Source organism: Bacillus rossius, chromosome 2, assembly GCF_032445375.1.
Source record: "Bacillus rossius redtenbacheri isolate Brsri chromosome 2, Brsri_v3, whole genome shotgun sequence".
Taxonomy (NCBI): domain Eukaryota; kingdom Metazoa; phylum Arthropoda; class Insecta; order Phasmatodea; family Bacillidae; genus Bacillus; species Bacillus rossius.
The window spans coordinates 8,153,991-8,174,589 of record NC_086331.1 but is presented as its reverse complement, the minus strand read 5'-3'; the positions used below and the strand labels follow the sequence as shown (position 1 = coordinate 8,174,589).

At 33.8% G+C, this 20,599-nt stretch overlaps 1 protein-coding gene across 2 annotated transcripts in view; it reads left to right on the top strand.

The window, feature by feature from the left end:
- The first annotated feature begins 2,288 nt into the window (after positions 1-2,288).
- Positions 2,289-20,599, top strand: part of LOC134529072 (early endosome antigen 1-like) — a 49,260-nt gene continuing 30,949 nt past the window's right edge. The window contains exons 1-5 of one of the 2 annotated variants that reach the window (XM_063362780.1): positions 2,289-2,491; positions 2,586-2,715; positions 9,869-9,954; positions 10,040-10,082; positions 15,256-15,472. In XM_063362780.1, the coding sequence (XP_063218850.1) occupies positions 2,456-2,491; positions 2,586-2,715; positions 9,869-9,954; positions 10,040-10,082; positions 15,256-15,472 (512 nt within the window). In that variant the 5' untranslated portion in view covers positions 2,289-2,455. Of the gene's footprint in view, positions 2,492-2,585; positions 2,716-9,868; positions 9,955-10,039; positions 10,083-10,480; positions 12,466-15,255; positions 15,473-20,599 lie in introns of those variants that run through there. The other variant, XM_063362781.1, reaches the window with a different exon arrangement.

Genomic DNA, 20,599 nt, shown 5'->3' with positions numbered 1-20,599 from the left:
CGACATGACGGATGTTTCCCCTACATGCCCTACATGCGCGATAAAGCTGCTCCCGGGTAGCGTGGAGGCTACCCGCCTGTGTCAGCTCCCAACTGTGACTGCTTCACTCCCCAGCTCCGGGCCGGAGGGAGACGCTAACTCCCGCCAAAAAGCACAGAGCGCAGGAAAACAGAAGCGGCCAGTTTTACAACATAGTCGCACATTGAACAATTTATGTGTATGGGAAACATAATCAAAGCAGTTACAAGTTTAAGTTTGTGCCTGGAAAGAAATGCATGAACCCTTTTGCGTAGTTTGGCAGAAGCACCTTGCCACACCCGGCGGAGTGATAGGGCCAACGTGGCCGGTAGCGGCACTATCTTCGTAGCGTTTGCGCACTGCTCAACTCGGCACTCCGTTGCGCCCACGGGCGCGTTTATTGCACACACTTCTGGGCAGGTGTTGAGGAGCACTGGCTGGTGGCGTCAATATGATTCGCACACAATCCGTCAAAATTTCTACAACACAGTAATAAACCATTACACTTGTATACATAGAGTCATGTGTTAAGTACATGAATGTTTCTTAATTCATAGTTCATAATTTTCAATCGTTAACCAGTTTAAACTTAAACATCTGTTTTCGCTCAGATTTATGCTGTACTACTGTGTTTGCTTTAAATTAGTATCATGTCGATGGAAAAGTTCATTGAAGAACTACGAAAAAATAAATTATTATGGAATAAATTGATAGAAGAATATAGAAGGAAAGATATGTGTGATAATATCTGGGATTTGATTTCATAGGAGGTTATTAAGAAAATAATAATTGTTGGTATAAATTGACGTGTACTGGCAACAGCGTCCAGTGCTGGAGTAGGGTAAGATGGGGTGAAAGACCCCTCTGGGCGTAGTGCGCTCACACGTTGTCGCCGAACAGCTCCTGTAGGCGGGTAGTGCCCAATGCTGAGAGGGGCTATTGAGGGGAGGGGTCCGGTAAGGCACGAGGAAGAAGTATCAGTCGGAGCCCTAGAGCGAGCTCCCGAAGGCTGCTCCAAGGGGGTGGAGAGGTAGGAGTCCTAGAGCGGGCTCCCAAGGGCCACACGAGGAGGAGGAAGCAATAAACTAAATTCCAAATTCCTGCTTTTTCCCCCCAGATTTTCTTGAGGTAGGGATCTCTGGCTAGTTACACTTATACCTAGGTTAAATACAACTTCTCCACACAATGGTTACTGATACATGCGATACACATTATACAACAGGTCATCAGTTGTCTCCCCAGTAACCCGCAATAAAGAAAACTATTTAGTTATTACGAACACATAGCACTGACAAGCATCTTACACGGTACATTAATTATAAAACATATACGCACTGTAATAAATGTCTAAAATGCTTAATGCCATCTAGGTTTGGGTTGCGGTACCACTCGTCACCTATACCCCAAGGCTTGCATAGAGAAGCCTGTGGGATTCTGCTTGCTTTGAGAGGCGGCCATGTTGGTTTCAGAGGGAGGACCATGTAGCACTTGTACCAGGAGGCCGAGGCCAAATGCAGCACATGACAAAATTCTTATTGTTCTTAATTTTCAGTTTATTTCCTTGACGATTAATTGTTAAATAATTTTATCGTCATGCAATCATTGTTTATCGCCCCTTTAAGCAAATATTCAATTTTTCTTCTTCTAAAATGTGTTCCCTATAATTGTGATTTTTCTTCTCGATTTTATTATTGATGAGAAATAAAATGCTATCAAGCTGAGTTGTATTTATTCTAAAATAATAAATAAGTTTGGTTTCGTCCTTAGGTACCTTATTAATCAAATAATGAAATTCTCCGAATTATTTTCCTTTTGAATTGACTTCCTTAAACTTTGTTTAACGTTTACATACTGCGAGAGCCAGCAGAATATTATCATCGTTGGAATCGTCACTTAAATCCCGTGGAATACGTCTCTCTGACATCGCGAACTAGACGATCCTGTTTGGCCACCTGGCGCAGCGAACTAGCGAACATGGCGTAGCTTTCTGTGTACACGTAAATTTTGGGAAGCCTAAGATGTACATCAAGTTGTGTCCCTGCCCGGACACGCCCGAATATCACCTTCGGTCAACCTAGGGTTTATTTATATATATATAATTATATATATTTATATTTCTCTGTTTATTTTAATGTATGTATACTAACCTAACTAACCGTCCATAGTGTTTTAAAGTGTTTTAATGTAGCTAACCTAACCGACCACTTTTAATATTTGAATTCATTTTTCCTGCGCAAAAATAAAACAAACCCCGAGGTTGGCCGAAGGTGAATATTCGGGTATGTTCGGGCAGGGACAGAACTTGATGGACATCTTAGGCTTCTCGTAAATTTTTGCTGTTAAAGCTTGTGGCTGTGAAAGTAACGTAGGCCAAGTAGAGGCATGGGGAAGGAATGTTTTGTAAACGGCGTTAGGTGTAAGTGAAGTTTTGTAAAAAATGTTGAAAAATATTGTCAGTAAATTCTCTGATCGGGTGAGAAAAATCTTTCATGTTTCATAATCTATAAATTTCATCAATTTTTTGAAATGTTATTTTTTCTTGATATTTAATATTTATAATTTCTCAGGGCAAGGAGCACCCAACTTCGTCGGAAAATGACTTGAGTAAGGTACCAGAGGGATTCATATGTCCCAAATGTTTGGGGTCTTTTTCAAGTTCAGAACTCCTTCAGTCTCACTATCAAAATCAACATGAAGGTAGGTTGAAACTAGTCCCGAAGTTGTGGACCATTGTTTTTATGGCGCTATCATAACCAATTTTGCAGAAGGCTAATGGAGAAGGTAAATGTTGAAAGTGGTAACTCTAAAGAAAGCCACCTAAAAAAAAAAAAAATTAAAAAGAAATTGTACTGCCTAATGCTTTAAAATCTTTTTCTTAATTTTATTATTTCAATTCTGTTATGTCATGAGGATAGTTGGGAGGAGTCTAGATCCCTATAACATAGAAAAATTGATGATGTCTTCAACATGGTGGCGATGACATCATTACCACCCCTACATTCTTATGGGACAAGCAATTAAATATGGGTTTTTTGGGTGGAAAATATTCATATGCTTGTTTTCTACAAACCCAGTTTCTCTATCAAACTGTTGGGTATTGTATTCTATACTACAGCCCTTCCTATTCTAGTATAGAACACAATACCAAATTAATATTTTCCATGGTATTGTTTTTTATACTTCAGTTTTACCTACTCTAGTGTAGGACACGATACCAAAGTAATATTTTCTATGGTATCGTGTTATATACTGCAGTCCTACCTATTCAAGCATAGAGCACGATACAGAAGATACATTTCCTACGGCATCGTATTATACACCATAATCCTGCCCGGTTTATTATATTTTGTGATACCACATTTTATAATTTAATTTTAGAACATGTTACGGAAAATATATTCCGTACACTAATTTACTTTCCTCAACAACAATATGTTTTGCAAAACAAGCGTGTGAATCTTCCCAATCCAAAACACCCATTCCTGCACTTATGCTGAAGAATGTAAAGGTGGTAATTACTTGAGCACAACATTTTTGCTGACTTCATCAATATCCGTAATATTTCATGATTTAATTGCATATGGTCATTCTATATCCAACCGACCAAAAATTTATCATTTTCGACCTGACCATTTTAGATTTTTATGAAACTGAAAGGAATCATTCTCCATAATTATACAAATAAGAAAATATTTTCAAATTTTTTTATCTCATTGCGTTTTTGTGTAATTAATTTTCAAAGTTGTGATAAATCATAATTTTTTGGCTCACCTATACATTTTCAATCTCAAATTTCTCAAGTAGTATAAGACTTAGAGAGCTGATTGCCCCCACATTTTAAAGAGCAACTTACAAGGTTTAATTTGATATACCTACTAGGTACTTGCCTATGTTGGGTGAAAACAAACTTTTTTTTTAAATATCAAAAATTTCTTTTTGAAGGAATTTTTGAGATAGTGTTTTTTTAAAATTTTGAGAACATCATATGTTTTTTCAGATATTATATAAAAGGAATCCTGAAATTTTTAGAGTGAGATCTCAATGGGATCAGGAGTTACAGAAAAACAGGTTTTGTTCATGTATGTAATACTGGATTATAATTCTTGATTTTGTGTTTTTAAAGGTACATAAGAGTAGGTTCTGAGTTGTAAATCCAATTATATAGTTAAAAATAATGTATGGTCAAACTAAAGAAGGAAAGATAAGCATTACTGTATTTCCTTGTGAATGTTTTATTACCGTGAACTTACAAAGAAACCTGTTCAGACTTGTTTATTCGTGTTACTGCAGGTGTGTTTGGCTTATCCCCACTCCTTCAATTTTAGCTCAGTTTCCCATTAGCTCTCAGTGAGTGAACAGTGGAGTAGGCCTAGCTGTCGGTGAACTTGGGAGTTATTTTATATGAACGTGTGATTTTATAAAGTTATTATTTTGTTGGAAGTGAAATAAGTTTCAATTGATTAACATATTTAGACCTTAGCACAGAATATAGAATCATGCAAAACAAAAGTACAGTTAGTTAAATTTCAAATCTAATTAATTAGTAAAAGACATATTATTATGTAGCCCATATTTATTAATTTTGATAATTTATATTGTTCTGATTTTAGTTATTAACCATTTTAATAGTACATTATTTAATAAATACTATATGATTTGTAAAAAAATGGATGAACCTGGTACCTAAAAACTTTTGTCGGTTTATTGTTGTAATCCATTTAGGAAACCTCGTCATGGTTATTATAAGAAAAACTTATGATTTGTAAATGCAAACATTTTAAGTTGTGATTCCAATTTATGTAAGGGTGACAAAATATGTGATGGGTGTCGTAAAGCTCTACTAAAACTTCCAGCTATTTTAACCAATTCAGAAGACTATATTTCTGATAACTCTGAACTACAAGATGTTTTGTATGTTTCTGAAGAAGTAGGTCAAAATACATTGTCAACTCCAGAGAAATTAGAGGCAATTGATGCTCTGAATAAAAGTAATGCTATAGAAGGAACTCCAATTAACAAAAAGGTTTATATGAGAAAACATATCCAGAAGAGAAAATTAAAAAACGTGACTGAAGTTTTTCGAACCAAAGTATTTAAGTCCAAGTAGCCTTGACTTTGTAAAAAATCATGACAGTGAAATAATTCAACAATTGAAAGAAAAGTTTAATGCTACACTATAGACAGAAGTTTTAAAATGCAGATTTTAGCAACACTTCCAAAAGTTGGATTCTATAAAAAAATTGAAATTGAATTTGGAGTCTCAAATGATTAATTATACTTACAGGAATAAGTGCTTCACATAGTTTTGTAAAAAAATTTGTTGTTAGAACAATAGCCTTTACAATCCTTATAACCTTGTTTCAAACACATGAAATAATATTAATTATTATCAAACTTATCTTATTGCTAATATTACTGAGCCATGCTGAAAAAAAATGAGCAAAAGTAATGTATTTGTCATATTCTTACCAACAGTTGGGGAACTTTTATGGTGGTCATGACATACACAAAAATACGTAGGCTAATGTAGTCACTGCAAGTATGCGGGCACTGCTTTTCGATTGGCACCACCTGAAGGGAAGAACCGCAACAGGTCGGCACTGCCCGCAGTTAGTCAACATTCACAAGCAACTATTACCACATACTTGCAGGGTTACAACAGACAATACAAATATTAAAATAACTAAGATGCTAATACAAAGAGCAGACAAACATAATTACTATTACATAGGTCATTCAATAAGCAACGAGACAAATCAATGTAGATCAAAAATGGTTTATTTAATCCAAATAAAATTTTACCTATTTTTCAACATAATCCCACCCAAACACTTATACACTTGTCCCATCTTTCCCGTAAGTTGCATATGCCCCTGCCACATTTGCACCTGAATCTTGACTTCTTCGTTGGAGCCAAATTTTTTACAGCATGAAGCTTCCTTAAGGGGACCAAGCATATGAAAGTCTGAGGGGGTGAGATCTGGACTGTAAGGAGGGTGTGGAAGAATCTCCCAGCCCAGTTTTGGATTGCATTCTTGCGTTATCTGTGCTGTATGCGACCGTGCATTGTCGTGAAGCAAAATCACACCCTTTTTTTAAAAGTCCACGACGTTTAGTGCGAATTGCAGGCATTAATTTGGTTTCCAGCATATTAGTGTAATAGAGACTTGATTGTTCATTTGTCTTCAAGGAAATTGCATAAAATAGGGCCTTGTGAGTCCCAGAAAAGTGTATGCATCACTTTACCAGCAGATGGCTAGGTCTTGAATATTTTCTGTGTTGGAGAACTTGTGTGTTTCCACTCAAGGCTTTGTCTCTTCGATTCAAACTCACATTAGTGAATCCATGTCTCATCGCCCATTACAAATCTTTCAAAAAAGCTTCTTTCTCAGTGGATATTGTGCTTTTAACTGTTTACTAATTTGAAGCCTCGTTTCTTTGTGGGTGTCCGTAAGTTGTCTCGGCATTCCTCATGCAGGTTTTCGTGTATTGCAGTTTATTTTGAATGATTTTATAGACAGTTCCAACACTTGAAGACACTTTTGCAGCTGTAATTTCAACAGTGATTCTTCTGTTGTCTTGGATTATCGCGTCAATGTGAGATTCAAAGTAGGAAGTGGCAACTTCGACTGGTTGGCTACTTCGCTGCTCATCACCGATACTTTTGTGGCCACTTTAAAATTTTTCTACCCACTTGTAAATGTTTGAACGGTTTAAACAATTGTTCCCATACACTTTTAACATCCGTGCATGGATATCACTACCTTTAACAACTTCCACGACTAAAAATCTAATCACGGCACATTGTTCTTCCATGGTGCAATTCTTAATCAGACTTGACTTCTTGAACTGACTGATTTATAGGTTATGTTTACAAAATCTTATTGAACAGCTGATCAGAAGTCATTGCAAGTATGCCAACTTTAACTTTTGAAAGTTTCTCATTTCTTAAATTGTTTTTGAGCTACATCAATTTGTCTTGTTACTTATTTAATGACCCTCGTACCAGTGTAAATAATCCTTAATGTAACATAGAAGAAACATATAATTATATAACATAAGATTTACAGTTTAGTATATGGATAATAATAATTTTTATATAATGAGTGGCTTTATTACATATAAATAAGATTACTATTATTTATAAAAAATGTATCTTTTAAAATTATTATATTGATAGTTACTTGTGATATATAACTGAATTAAAGAACCAAAAAACTATATTATTTATTAAAATTGGAGATTGTTCTATAAATAATATAATTTTTATTATTGACTGTACATAATGAGGACAGTAATTGACTATGGAATTGGGGAATTCTCAAGCTCAGAATTATCAAGAAAATATTTACAATTTATTTTAGAGCTATAACAGTCATAAACAAAAAGTGAATCAAAGTATGCTATGTGTTCAGAATGGGAAACTAAAATAGGTTGAAGAAAACATTTTTAAGTTATTAGTTTAATTATTTAGCTTTGTATAGTTCCAATTTTATCATTATCAGATATGTTGATATTGTTCAAAATTTCTAAACAGTATTCTAATTTCAATATAACTAATGCTAATTAAAATACACCAATCCCTCACTTAGTCTGACTAATGCGTTCCTGAAAATGTTCTTATTATGCGGAAAGGTATATTCTGAAGCTTTGTCAAGGCTAATTTACTTAAAATGTTCCAAACTGTGTAGGGAAATATTGTTTACGTAATATAAATGTTTAGAATAACACTCAATGATAAATATGTCACACCATTTATCTTCATAAGCCTACCATCAAATACTTTGTACTACAAATACGACACCCTGCAACGGGAGAGAGTTATCGTGAGTTGGCTGGTTGACTTGCCTGCCCGGGCGTGACCTTCAACTCACATCGCGTACCTTTCCGCGAATTTTCTAAACCAGCCTTCACTGGCAGTGAAACTGATATTATTGTCAGGATATTTCCATTTTAATTTTTCAAAAATTAAAGTCCTTATTCATGTATCACCTCTTGGTTCACACCAATCCTGTCAGGCCCAAGATAATTTTTCATCGCACCATTCATTTAACAATCTTTTCCATGTGAATCATTTGTTCATTTCTGTTCTGGTATCTAATGTCAAATATATTTCCACTAGTACAACCAACGTTTGATAGAGTCCTTAATTTGTACAATTGTGCACACAGTTGACTTGCTTAAAACTATAGTGCTACCAAAATAAGCATGGCCTTCATGACATTCTGCATGCCGTAATACTTCTAGTTTTGTGTCAAGTACTTGAACACGATGCATTATGCTCACACTCTGAAGACAAGATTCCACTATGATTCTAACTGCAGGTGCTTGCGCACATACAGGTATAAGCAGATGAATGGACAGACATTGCTTTGTGTTTTCATGCAAGTTCCCTGCCACTAGCTATACTGAAGTGCATTACGGCCCGGAAAGTAGCCGGGCGAACAATAGTACGGCAAGGTGGCATGTATGCAGTCTTAAAAATATTTGGACCTTTACACTCCATAGCCACAACTGAAGTTGCCATAGCTGTTGTTTGTACAACAACCAATACCATAGTCAGACCTGCGCGTACATCTCTTCCCCCCTTGTATAGCTTACTGTATGCCACGGTACATCTGTTGTTTACCCAGTTGAAGCAGACTTTGTGGCATCATGCCCTAATTTTGTTTTGACTTTGGTGGTTTCATTTTAACTGAAATTTACAAAACGTGCTTTTTAAGACTGGGGCAGTAAAATTATCATCGCGCTAAATTAATTTACACAATATGATGACTTGTTAAGTGTGGGATTGGTGAATAAGAATGGAATTTGAATTTGTAGCAGAAATAATTGTGTATTTAATTAAGGCTAGGGTTCTACTAGAACTAGAAACTAAATAATCTGCATGTTGGTGATATAATTTAGAATCCAAAATGTTGCCAACTTCTTTCATAGTTGGAGTTTAAGAAATTAGAGTGTTATCAAATTTATAATAATACTTAATTGGATGATGTTTTCGGTGAAACATATTGTCTTTAGATTTATTTTTGTTGAGAGAAACAAAGTTAAGTTTGCAGCAATTATTAGTTTCAGTAATGTCCTGTTTGAAGTAGGACACAATTATTAGGGGTAATAATTTTTCTATAAATTTTGAAGATAGTCTGCAATCTAGTCTGCAAACAATACACGAGTAGTGTGATTAAGAATCTGCGTGATATCATTAATAAATGTACTGAAGATGGATGGTACAACACATCTCCCTGAAGGACTCAGAACTAACATTCAATTAAGAAGAGTTATGATTGTTAATTCATACAAAAACATATAATTTTGAGATGATTAGAGAACCAATTCACTAGAGAACCAATTCACTTAGATAACTTTCCAAGTAATATAAAAATGATTAACAGTATCAAATGCTTTAGCTAATTCAAAATAGCAAATTACCTTTTACTGTTAGTAACTTTATTATAAATAGGAAAATAGGATTAATGAAAGTAATTAGATCGATAGAAGTAGTATGAGAAAGTACTACGAAAATTTAATGGATTTTTTTTTGGTAAAGTGCAAGATGTAAATATTTTTTCTGAGCTAACTGCATGTATCACATTTGTGCAGAAATATAACTATTAATTAGAATATCTGACATCTGACTGTTATAATTTGATTGTTCTGTGTTGAACTTGTGTTTTCTTGCTAAATCAATTGATTCTACAATTATGTTCGCAAGCAAAGAAAACAAAGGCTTCATGGTGCGTAATATTTATACAATCTGAAGTAATGTTTCTGTCAGTTGGAGAGGAATTTAAATTTTATTTGAAAAGAATCAAGGGCTCTTTCTTAAACACACATTGGTTTTTTGTTGTAGAGATTGCATCAGAGTCTCCAAGTCCAGTGACACTTCAGAACTATTCAGCCTTCTATGATGACTCGGCAGTCGAATTAGAAGTTGAGGTATTAACTAATTTCTGCTTTTTGTTTTATTCTTCAGTAAGCATTTGAGGCTTTCACACTAATTGAACTTTTTTTTTCTCTGCAGGCAAATGGTGGAAGTTGTGGAGCGGTTCCCCCAGATGCTGATGGTAAAGTGTATTATTTGCTTTTGAAAACATTTTATTTGCAGTGAACAAGTAGAAAACATTTTGTTTTTCTAAAAAGTTGAACCTTGTTTTTAAACTTTTCTACTAATGTAAAAATTACGTAAAATCCCCGAATTTATTTATTATTTTTAAGGAAAATTTATTAACTTTACTAGCACAAAAAATTATGTAAAAGCAGGAATGTGTTATAATTAATGTTTTAGTTAAAGAAGTTTTACTTTATGTATGAGTCTTGTTGTTTGATTACTCAATTTTTTGTATTTTAATGTTCTGTAACTAACTCTTTTTATGTAGTATTTGCTTCAAGATGTAAAGTGTTTTTATTACAAAATTATATCTTAATTTGCTGGTGTTTTAACTTAAGAATGAATGAACCATAAAAACTAGCTTTAGAAGTATCATAAGTGAATGAATAAGAATTAGTAAATTTTGGAAAGCATCAGTCATTAAAGTATTGTAGTTTTTGACAAGATATTATACTTGCACCAATTGACTTTTAAAAAAATGCAATATTTGTGTTTTCAAAAAAAAAGTATTGTAATTTCTTAAGTTTTCTTTAGGTCCATTTCTAGTAGAAGATTTTGTGAACAATTGGATAGTTACAACGTGGCTTATTTTTAATGTTCCTTATATATAGAAGGAATGATTTGAAAGTGTTTGAAGGTAGGCATTTACTTATAAGTTTGCATTGTGTAACTTAGTTCTGCCTGTACTATGAAACTAAGTACCTAAGTCTTGGGTAGCACAGGCTCCAGATGAACAATTCTCTAGTCAGGCACTTACTAGAAATGAAAACCAACCGAATGGTATGCTTTTAACTCAGTACATCATTAGTTATGCAAAACGGCATCCATACACAGGCAGCTATGACTCTGGAGGTAGCATGCAGTTTACAGAGGAGTCGATACAGCCTGGACTTTTGCCATGGCCACTCGCATAGATAATGAGATGTCAGGTAAAATGACAAGCCACAGCCTCTTTCAGTTGATGATAATACGTTAGTGGCCAGTATGTTTCCATTATTGAATTTGTTGGTAAAATGAACTACTCTGGCAGTGAAATGCTTGAAGAAAAACCACGTAGACTCATGTTCTTTCTGTATCAGTTCCAGCTTATATTATTCTTGCTTCGACTTTCTACCTAACGTTTTTATAGGTTGCTAAATAGAATCACAATTTTTGTGAAACTGTTTTTCTTTCAATCAGAATATTTTTTGCTTATTTTATGTCAAAATCGCATGTTGTATTACCCAACAATTTACTTTATCAAATTAAATAATCTAAAAAGTTACTTGCTGAGTTGAAAATGATGCACAAAGCCTTCTGCAAAAACTTTGTGAACTTATCTACACAGGCTCACAGAGTGCATTGGGCTTCTCTTTGATGCACATCTCGATGCAGAGATTGAGTGTGTGCTCACTGGTTCACAAGCATGGGGGCGTGATGATGGGACAATAGGGCCGGTATTCCAAGTCACAAAAATAAGGGTTCAGGTGTTGCATATGCTCCACCTGTACCCTAACAATATTCCAAGTGCACGATAGGACTCGGTCTGTCCCTTATTTTTAGGGCACGGATATTGGTGTCCTATCCATTGCCGATCTGTTGCCCAAATTCCAGGCATGTGCAAAGCTCACTTTTTAATTGTTTTCGTCCAGATGGCGGACCCGCGTTTCCCGCTATTAACTCGTATGTATTCAAATTTGTCAGTATCTGGGGACGTACCAAATGTATTGGTATGCCAAATGAAACTTAATGGTGGTGAAATTATTCTGAAATACATTTTGTACATGTTAATGGTTATAAAAAAATAATCGTAACATAAAAAGTACTTGCGGGAATCAGATTAACACCATTTAATTTGTGTGGCGATGCTGCTGTCTCCAGGATTTTGGCCGTAGCAAATGTGTTAATAGTTGCCAAACCTCTGTGTAGGGCACTGTTTATTAAAACATTTGCTTTTCTGTTCCCAAACTGGGATTCGGTTTTGTACATGTTCTGGAATACGACCTGGGATTTGGGTTACGGTTATAGCCAAACAAGGCAGTGCTTATTCGCTACCTTACCCAATAATCCTGTAATATTGGCCTAAGAGCATTGAAAATAGTGCAGGTATTTTCCTTTGCACATCTTGAGAGTTCCTTATGTGGTAATAAATTGTTCATTGCATGAATTACAAGCTAAATTGAGAAACAGATAGTTATATCTATGTGGTTAATATTCTCTGAAGCTTACAATATGTATAAGTCATGAACCATGTGTACTTAGTGGCTGCAGTTGCAGTGGGAAGGGGAAACTAAGGTGCCGCTGTCTTCACACCCTCGTCTCCGCGATCAAAGTGAAGGACCGCCATATCACTGCCACAGGTCAGATGTCCGTGACAAAACAACCAAGGGTGTAATGGACTCCAAATCTTTTTTAGCACCAACTCTGTGATCTGAAATTAAATGTATGAGTTTGACCATCAACCCTCGCCTTTCCTCAAGCGGTAGATTCCTTGTGCGTAGACTCAGGAGAGTGTTCACCCAGACAGGTTTGAGCAATGGTAGGTATACCAGGAATTGTAAGAGGGGCATTGTGTTGGACTGCACCTCTCTAGGGGAAGTGTCTGTTGGTCAAACCCGCCAAAGTAAACAGTACCAGGCTCTCTTCCCTCTAGCTGGTGAGAAGGCATTCCTTCAAAGATGATGAAAAGTAATTTTTAAACTATTTTTGTTGTTATTATGGCTATTAAAATATATATGTGTGTGTGCATGTCAAACAGATGAAATTTCATTTAATTTTACCAAAAAATTATAAAATAAATTAATTTAGCTCTGAAAGTCGGACTTAGGCCTTTCAAGAAATGCTGGTTAGCAAACATGTAGGGTCCCAGGTCATTGAACCAATCCGTCCCCAAATGGCAATGTGCAAGGAGTGGTAAGGACTCTGGAATCAGCCATGGAGTCTATTGAATGATCATGGGACTGTGGCCTTTGTAAAGCCCCGGCACTAACTTAATTTTACACTCTCGTGGGTTTATGCTTGCCCAAGATGAGTGGCATGACCTTAGAAGGCTTGGAGCAGAAATAAAAAAATACTGTTGTCTATTTTCTTTATATTAAAGTACTATCATAAATACACAACCTATGACTGCAAAAATTTGAACATAATAACTACAAGTATATCTTATAAATGAAAATTGACCCTCGAACCTTATTGAACTCTAACGTTCTCGCAGCCAATCTCTGCAAAGTTTGCCATGAATTTAGCCGGGATAACTTCAGAGTAAACAATGTGTCTGCACCCAAAAATAAAATAATTAAAGGGCAGTTTACAGCTAGTTGCATAATTGCTTGGTCTCGCAAAAAAAAAACTTATACATGCCAATATTATTTTTAATATTGTTATTTCACCATCCGATAAAAACAATGGTGTATGTAATTTGCTAAGAATTCTCAGTTATCAGCATGTACTGTACATCTGTAAAATAGTGTTGCGTTTATTCATAAACTATGTTGATTCAGATTCTCATGTTTTAGATTGGTGTCTTTGATTTAAATTTTGAATATAAAAAATTTCATAGTCTCCCTTTTTCTGATGTACTTGAGATATAAACACCTTTATTTTCTTACAACTGTAATTTCAATATATGTTTGTTGATTTACAATTACAAATAATAATATATAGCTGCATCATAAGTTCAGTTTACCAGAAAGCTCCAATAAATAAACTTGCATTTTCTAGTGTTTGTTGTCCAATAATATTAAAAATTTATTTTATTTTAAAAAATTTGTTTTAATAAATAAATGTAATGTTTTATAAATTTGCTATTTTTTTTTAGTATTACAGTAGTAAAAGAAGGTTGTTTCAATGTCAGTTGTAGTAGCAAAATATTTCTATGAAATTTGAAAATTAGTGTTGATTAATGTAGAGTTCGAAGCTTTTAAATGAATTAAATAAATTTTCAATTAATTGCCTGGACTCCCTTTTGGTTGAGAAAAACCCTGATTACACAGCAAAACCTCTTAATTATTTAGAAATCCCAATTACAAATAATCCTAGTTGAAGATATCAACAAATGAATTTTGATGACATAAACAAATGAATTTTGATTACTTATTAAATTAATAGAATAGTCATCATAAGTTAAAATTTTTGCTGCATGGGGAATCAAAGAGCATCATTTTCAAATCCAATGGATTCTGAATCCATTTATTGCTTTGTAACTAACCCAAAATTACTTTAAAATAAATGCTACAAGTAGGTGTGTCACAAATGGTCTACATCTCGTAATATACTCTTATATACTTAAATCAATTTTTTTTGTATGGATGTAGTGTAGTTAATACATTTACCAGATGTCGTCCTTACATTAGTAAACTAGTATTGTAGGGTTTGAGAGTTAAAGAAGTTATGAATTTTTTTGGTTGGCATCACCTGTTTTCCAAACAACAGTAGTTTTATCACAAATAATATTTTCCCCATCACTACCCAAGATAGCACATCGTAATAAAATAAAATATTTCATAGTTTTGATACATCTACTAGGCCCTATCACATTGGTCTTTTAACAAGTCTTGAACTTATCCATTTTATTGTCTGTCTTTTTTAACCACTCAGAAAATGCTTAATCTAGCCTCTCACACCTGTCAGTTAAGATGTGAATACAATATCTGGTGAGCAGTAACATAAAAATAATACGACATAATTTCTGCCACCAGGGCATACTAACCAAGGTTGATTCAGCCAGCCCTTAATGAAGAACAAAATAAATTAGAGTGAAAGTGTACCATAATAAGATGACATCAATATTACCACCTTTTTATTAGGGGTCATAGGTGCTAGTAATACGTGGAAAAATGGCATGAAATGATACATTGAAATGTAGAAATGATGAAATACAATGGTGAAAAAAGTTAAGTGTGTTAACAGTAACATCGCCTTATTGTTTATGTGCCGTACTTATGAATATTTTGACTCATATCCATCAAAGTTCAAATAGGCAGCAGTGGGAGGTTTTCGGTGTAAGTTTCATGACCTTAGAGACCCAATAAAATTTAATTATTGCATTTTCCATTGTGATTAATGTCATGTGATGTGTTGATATGTGGTTGAAAATTATATATTCTGTTTAAACTTAATTTGAAAAATAATTTTATTTTCTATCTTTTCAGCCATACTTTCACTGGATGAGAATGAACTGAGGAAAAGATTGGCATCAGTGATTCAAAGCAATGGTGTGAAGGATCAGAAAATTAAAATGCTTGAATCTCGAGCAAATCAGTTGACACAGGACTACACAACATTAAAATCTCACAATGAGAAAGAAAGGGCAGTGCAGAATGCATTGCAAGAGCGTATCAAAGTTTTAGAGGCCCAGCTAGCTCAGAGGTTAGTTACTGGTTTAATCTATGTTTCTGTGCTTAATGAAAGTAATCCATCTTACTTTAAGGTTTCTTATTAATCACTGATGTTTTTTTTGTCAGGAGCATTTTCTATATCTTTAGTAAATTGGTGATACTAGTTCTACTCATTTTAGTAGAATGAATATTATAACACAATTTGTATATGGATCCTAAATTAAGGCTGTGTGTGTTACACTTAAGTAGTCCCTCTATGCTGTAGTTAGTAAGTGCTATCATTGTACCAAAAATAGTTCTATTAGTTTTTAATCTAAACTTTAAGCACTTGTCTGACTGTTGTGACTTGATTCATTTCAGGCAACAAATATTGTTGTTGTTAGTTTTCTTGCACCATACTTTTCTTACAAAGTGCAATGTTCAGGTGGATTTTCTCTTAATTTGCCTTTAAATTGTGCATGCAATTTGTGTCAACTCATAAGAGATAAAATTGAACCGTTAAAAAAAAATGTAGTCAAGTGAATTAATTTAGAAAACTTCAATCATGTGTGTTTCTTAGGGGAAAAAAATAATTTTTAAATTGCATTTGTTTTTGTTGGATTTCTCGTGAAGTTAATGGTTTTTCAAACGTAAAATAAACACAAAACAGAGTAAAAAATTTTGTCTTTTTTTGTTTCTCCCTCAAAGGTGTTCCTTATTGACATGTTAAGGTGCTGAATTAACGTAGTAAGTAACACTGTTTGTCCAAGAAGTCAATATTCCTTTTTATTGTGTGAATAATTCTGAAACTAATACCTTAATTTATCCACAGTTATTTGGAATTATGATATAATGATCGCAAAAAACAATTGATTTACATTTTTATGTTGTAAACAGCATATTAAAAATAAACATATTAAAGAAATCAAACGTTGCATGTATAGTAACAACAGTACTGACATCAAAATAGACAGGACATGAAATAAATAATCCTGACCAATACAACCCAAAATTTCTGAATTGTTATACATAATATTAGTACCTCATTAGCGTTTCTTTGTTTCTGAAATGGAAGAATAAAAATGTTTATTATATTCACTATCCTTTTATTCATAGTAGTAGTTGTTTACTAAAAAAAAATTCTTTGGTTTTAATTTTTGTTGGTCAAAAATTTCTAAATTTGCTCAGAAAGAAGTGTTGTATCATGTCTAACTTATATTATATTAGTCATTATACCAATAATATATCAAATAGACAAACATAACAACTCACAAAAAATCTTAACTCTGTTATAATTCTAGGAGTTGAACAGGACAAAATTAAGTTTTTTAATTGGATACGTAAGTGCCAGTGCTGCCACAATTACAAACCGGATAAAATGTATGCCATTTATTGTATGCGACTTAATTTAATGTGAATCAGTCAGTTTGTTTGATCAATCAGATGTGAATTAAAGGGTTCCTCATTAGTGTTTTGCTTATCAGGTTTTTTTAAGATAATATTGAAACATTGTTTAAAAGATTAACAACACATTTACTGAAGAAATAAAGTACATAAATTAGTTAAGGATTTAGTGTAAAACTATTTAATCCTTCAGAGTTTTTTTTTTTTCAACTTCTTTTTAGGGTCGTCAGAGGCCGTTACCACTAAGGCATCACACTCACGTGGCTAGGGTCGTAGGTTCCATTTCAACTCAGGGGGGTTAACTGAATAGACAGAATATGGTCACTATAAAATGTGTGGTTGAGAAATGCCTTCAAAAATTAATTTTTTATTTTAAATAAAACATAGAATTTCCTTAAATATAATGACTTAAATAAAAAGGTAATTTCACAAACATTCTTAGTTCAGAATTTGTGGAATGCTGTATTAACGATGTGGCGTATTGAGTATAATTGTAAAATATAATTTGGAATAATTTTTGACAGTGTTGGAATTATCTTGAAATAACCATGGCTACCATGTGAACATGTGCAGAAATGTGCCTGTGTGTGTTTTGTGCATTTGAAACTGAGGTTATAATTTTCAACACCCATACTTTGCAGCTATGCAGTTTTTAATTTTTGAAACAAAAGATAAAGCATGTTAACGTAGTGGTTTTGTTGTACCGTATTACAAAATAGTTAATCTTATAAATGTATGGTGAATATTTCAGCAACAAACAACTATAAAAAAATTAAAGTTGCCAACATTTACTTTCGAAAACTTAACAACTTTTAGGTTTGTTAGGTTGCTTATGAATACCATACAGTTCGCTGATTTCCATAGAAAATAAGAGGGTTAGTTATAGCATTGAGGTGCGACTTGTTATCTTTCTTGCTTTGTGATTCCGACTACCTGGCCCCACTCACGTTATGAGCATTGCGTCAGTACCCGGCACATTTTCACGAACTGCTTTATCAGCCCCGCTTAGTAACTTCTGTTGAGTGATCAGATCACTCGCCTACAGTCGAAGGAACATGCAAACGGGAAACGATGCGGACGTTGCAGAGTGTCAGTGGGTTTTTTCAGGGTACCTACTTCTGTTTCCCCAACCCATTCACTCCGCCAATAATCCTTTGTCATCTTAACACTCGTCGTCGTCTGCCTAGCCGTGTGACGTAAACCTTATCATACATACATATATACACACATACCCGCACGTGTATTTCTCGTCCTATTTTGTTTATTTAGTTTTCTAGTTTTCCTAAGTTCTGCACTGATTTATTTCAAATTTGAAAATATAATTTTATTTGGTTAAATAAAGTTATGTAAAAATGCTTATTTGCTGAGTGATATAATTAATTGTTTTTCTGTCCATTACTATAAAATTTCAGTATTTAAAGTGAGTATTTTTGTGTGCATATAGGTGAGGCTTATATGAATTGCCAACTAATATTGATTTATTTGTACAAGTTTTGGTTAATTATTTGGCAATACAAATTCATTTTGTGTGAGTTTGGTTGATTAGTACTGGAGCCCTATTTTAACATTGAATTGTGGTTTTCACAATAATTTACTAAGGATTTAATACTTCAGATATTTTTGATTTTCTGGTGCATTTGTGCATTTGGTACTTACTTAGTACGTACATTAATTGATTTGATGAATAGTTGAGACAGTTTTGATTCATATAAATATTCAGATACATTTATCTTATAGTTTTTATTTTGTAATTAAAAGATTTCTTTTTATTTCCATATTTTGTCAAGCTTTGAACAAAATTCAGTTATAAATTCAAATATTTTGCCCCACTCAACTTTACGAAATGTTTAAGAACGTGGTTCACAACCAAAATTCGAATTCCGAAAGATTGGGCTTGATTTTTTTCAGCCTACATTCAGCCGGCTTACTTAGAAATAAAAATTGCTGGAAAATATGGGCTAGTCTGTCGGGCAAACAACATTTTGTTGGACTAAAGTTTTCTTGGTACATATTGTGTGTGTTAGTGTTTTTTGTCTTATAGAGTGTGTTGGTAGTGCTGACTCACATTTGGGATATTTTGGGTTTTATCTTAGTTAAATGGACTGGAAACTGTTCTCTCCCGCAAGTCTGTGGGCTGTTTGTTAATATTAGGGATGGGTCGGTACCGGTTCTTGGTTCTCGGTTCCTACGGTTCTCAGCATTTTAACCGGCACTGAGAACCGCAGCTAAAATGTCGGTGCCGGTACCGGTACTGGCAGTATAGCAAAACCCTTTACGAAAATAGTCCTTCACTATAACTTAACTGCAGCATGAAATGGCTCATCTCACTTCAAATTCATATATGAATTATTTTTTTAGACTTCCGTGTAATAATATTCATCTCTAAGTATAAAATAAATTACACGTGAAAATATTTAATGTTCTCGCCACATCTGTAAACAATGTACGTTTCACAATCAAAACATAACAGTTGAAGGTGCCATAGATGTAGTTCATAGATGTGTGCAACTCTATAACGTGCCTCAGAAAAGATGTGAGAACATAAAGAAGCCATGTTTGTTTCAATTTGTTTTTAAAAATAGGCAGTTAATTGAGTCGTTGACACGTAAGTAAGGGTGACTGGTGTATTGCAAATTCCACAGAATATTTGTTTAATAGAATTAATGATTGATTAAAAATTTTCCGTAATAATTTTCGGCATTATAAAATTTTATGCATTTTTTTGTGCAGTGCTTTGGTATGTAAGTTCACTGCATCTGCAGCCATCTAGTGTAATGGCTAGTAACTTTCTCTTTTAGACAAACGGGATTTTTTTGAAGGGGGAAGTTTATTTTTTTTTTTATATATAGTAAAGTGGTGTATGGATGTGTAGAAGTATTTTACTATTGGCTGGTCAAACAAAATGCTCATTGATACTTGTAAAGTACAATTATTCTGGCCAAATAGAGCAAATTGTGTAAGAAATGGCATCAGAATTGTGGCAGTAATTTACTGTTGACTGTGCAAACAAACTGAATTCAATGTAGGCAATAAGTTTGATGGACAATTTAATATTTTAATTCTTTGAAAGTTCACCATCATTGTATTTATTTCCATTATTGTAATATTTTCTTTTTATTCCTATGTTTTAAAGGAGGGTGTATGTAGATTTCTTGAAGTAATTACTAGATTAATATAGTAAATTTTATTTTTATTAAGGTTGGCGTGTTTACTGTAGCTTGAAAACTATACTAAACCTTTTAATTTACTTTGATAGCCTCTTTAAAGACTGAAACATTATTCCAATGCATTTCTTTGTAAGTATACAATAAAAAACATTGAGGACAGATCAATACAAACAAATTATTATTTTCAGTGTTATAAACAGTAAATTGTTGAAGATGTAAGTCTGGACACATGCTTTTTAGTGCTTTTTTGTAGCCAAAACAATAAATATTTTATTACTTAAAACACCTTATAAATAATGTGTGAATAATATTTATTTTATTTTTTTAAGTCAGAACCGAGGAATCGAGAACCGAGAACCGATTTTTAAGAACCGGCACCGAACCGAGAAAAAACAGGAATTGACCCATCACTAGTTAATATGTCTTGTCCAGTGTGTTGCGGTTCGTTTAATGAAATAAAAAGATTTTCTTTCTTTTTCATTCGAGAGTTTTATTGTCCGAAAGACGAAACAACCACATCCAATCACGTTCAATGTTTTGCTCACGCATTCAATTCGTACATCCGCCTGTCGAGTATTGCTCGCAGCTCTGGCGATGTTACTTAACGA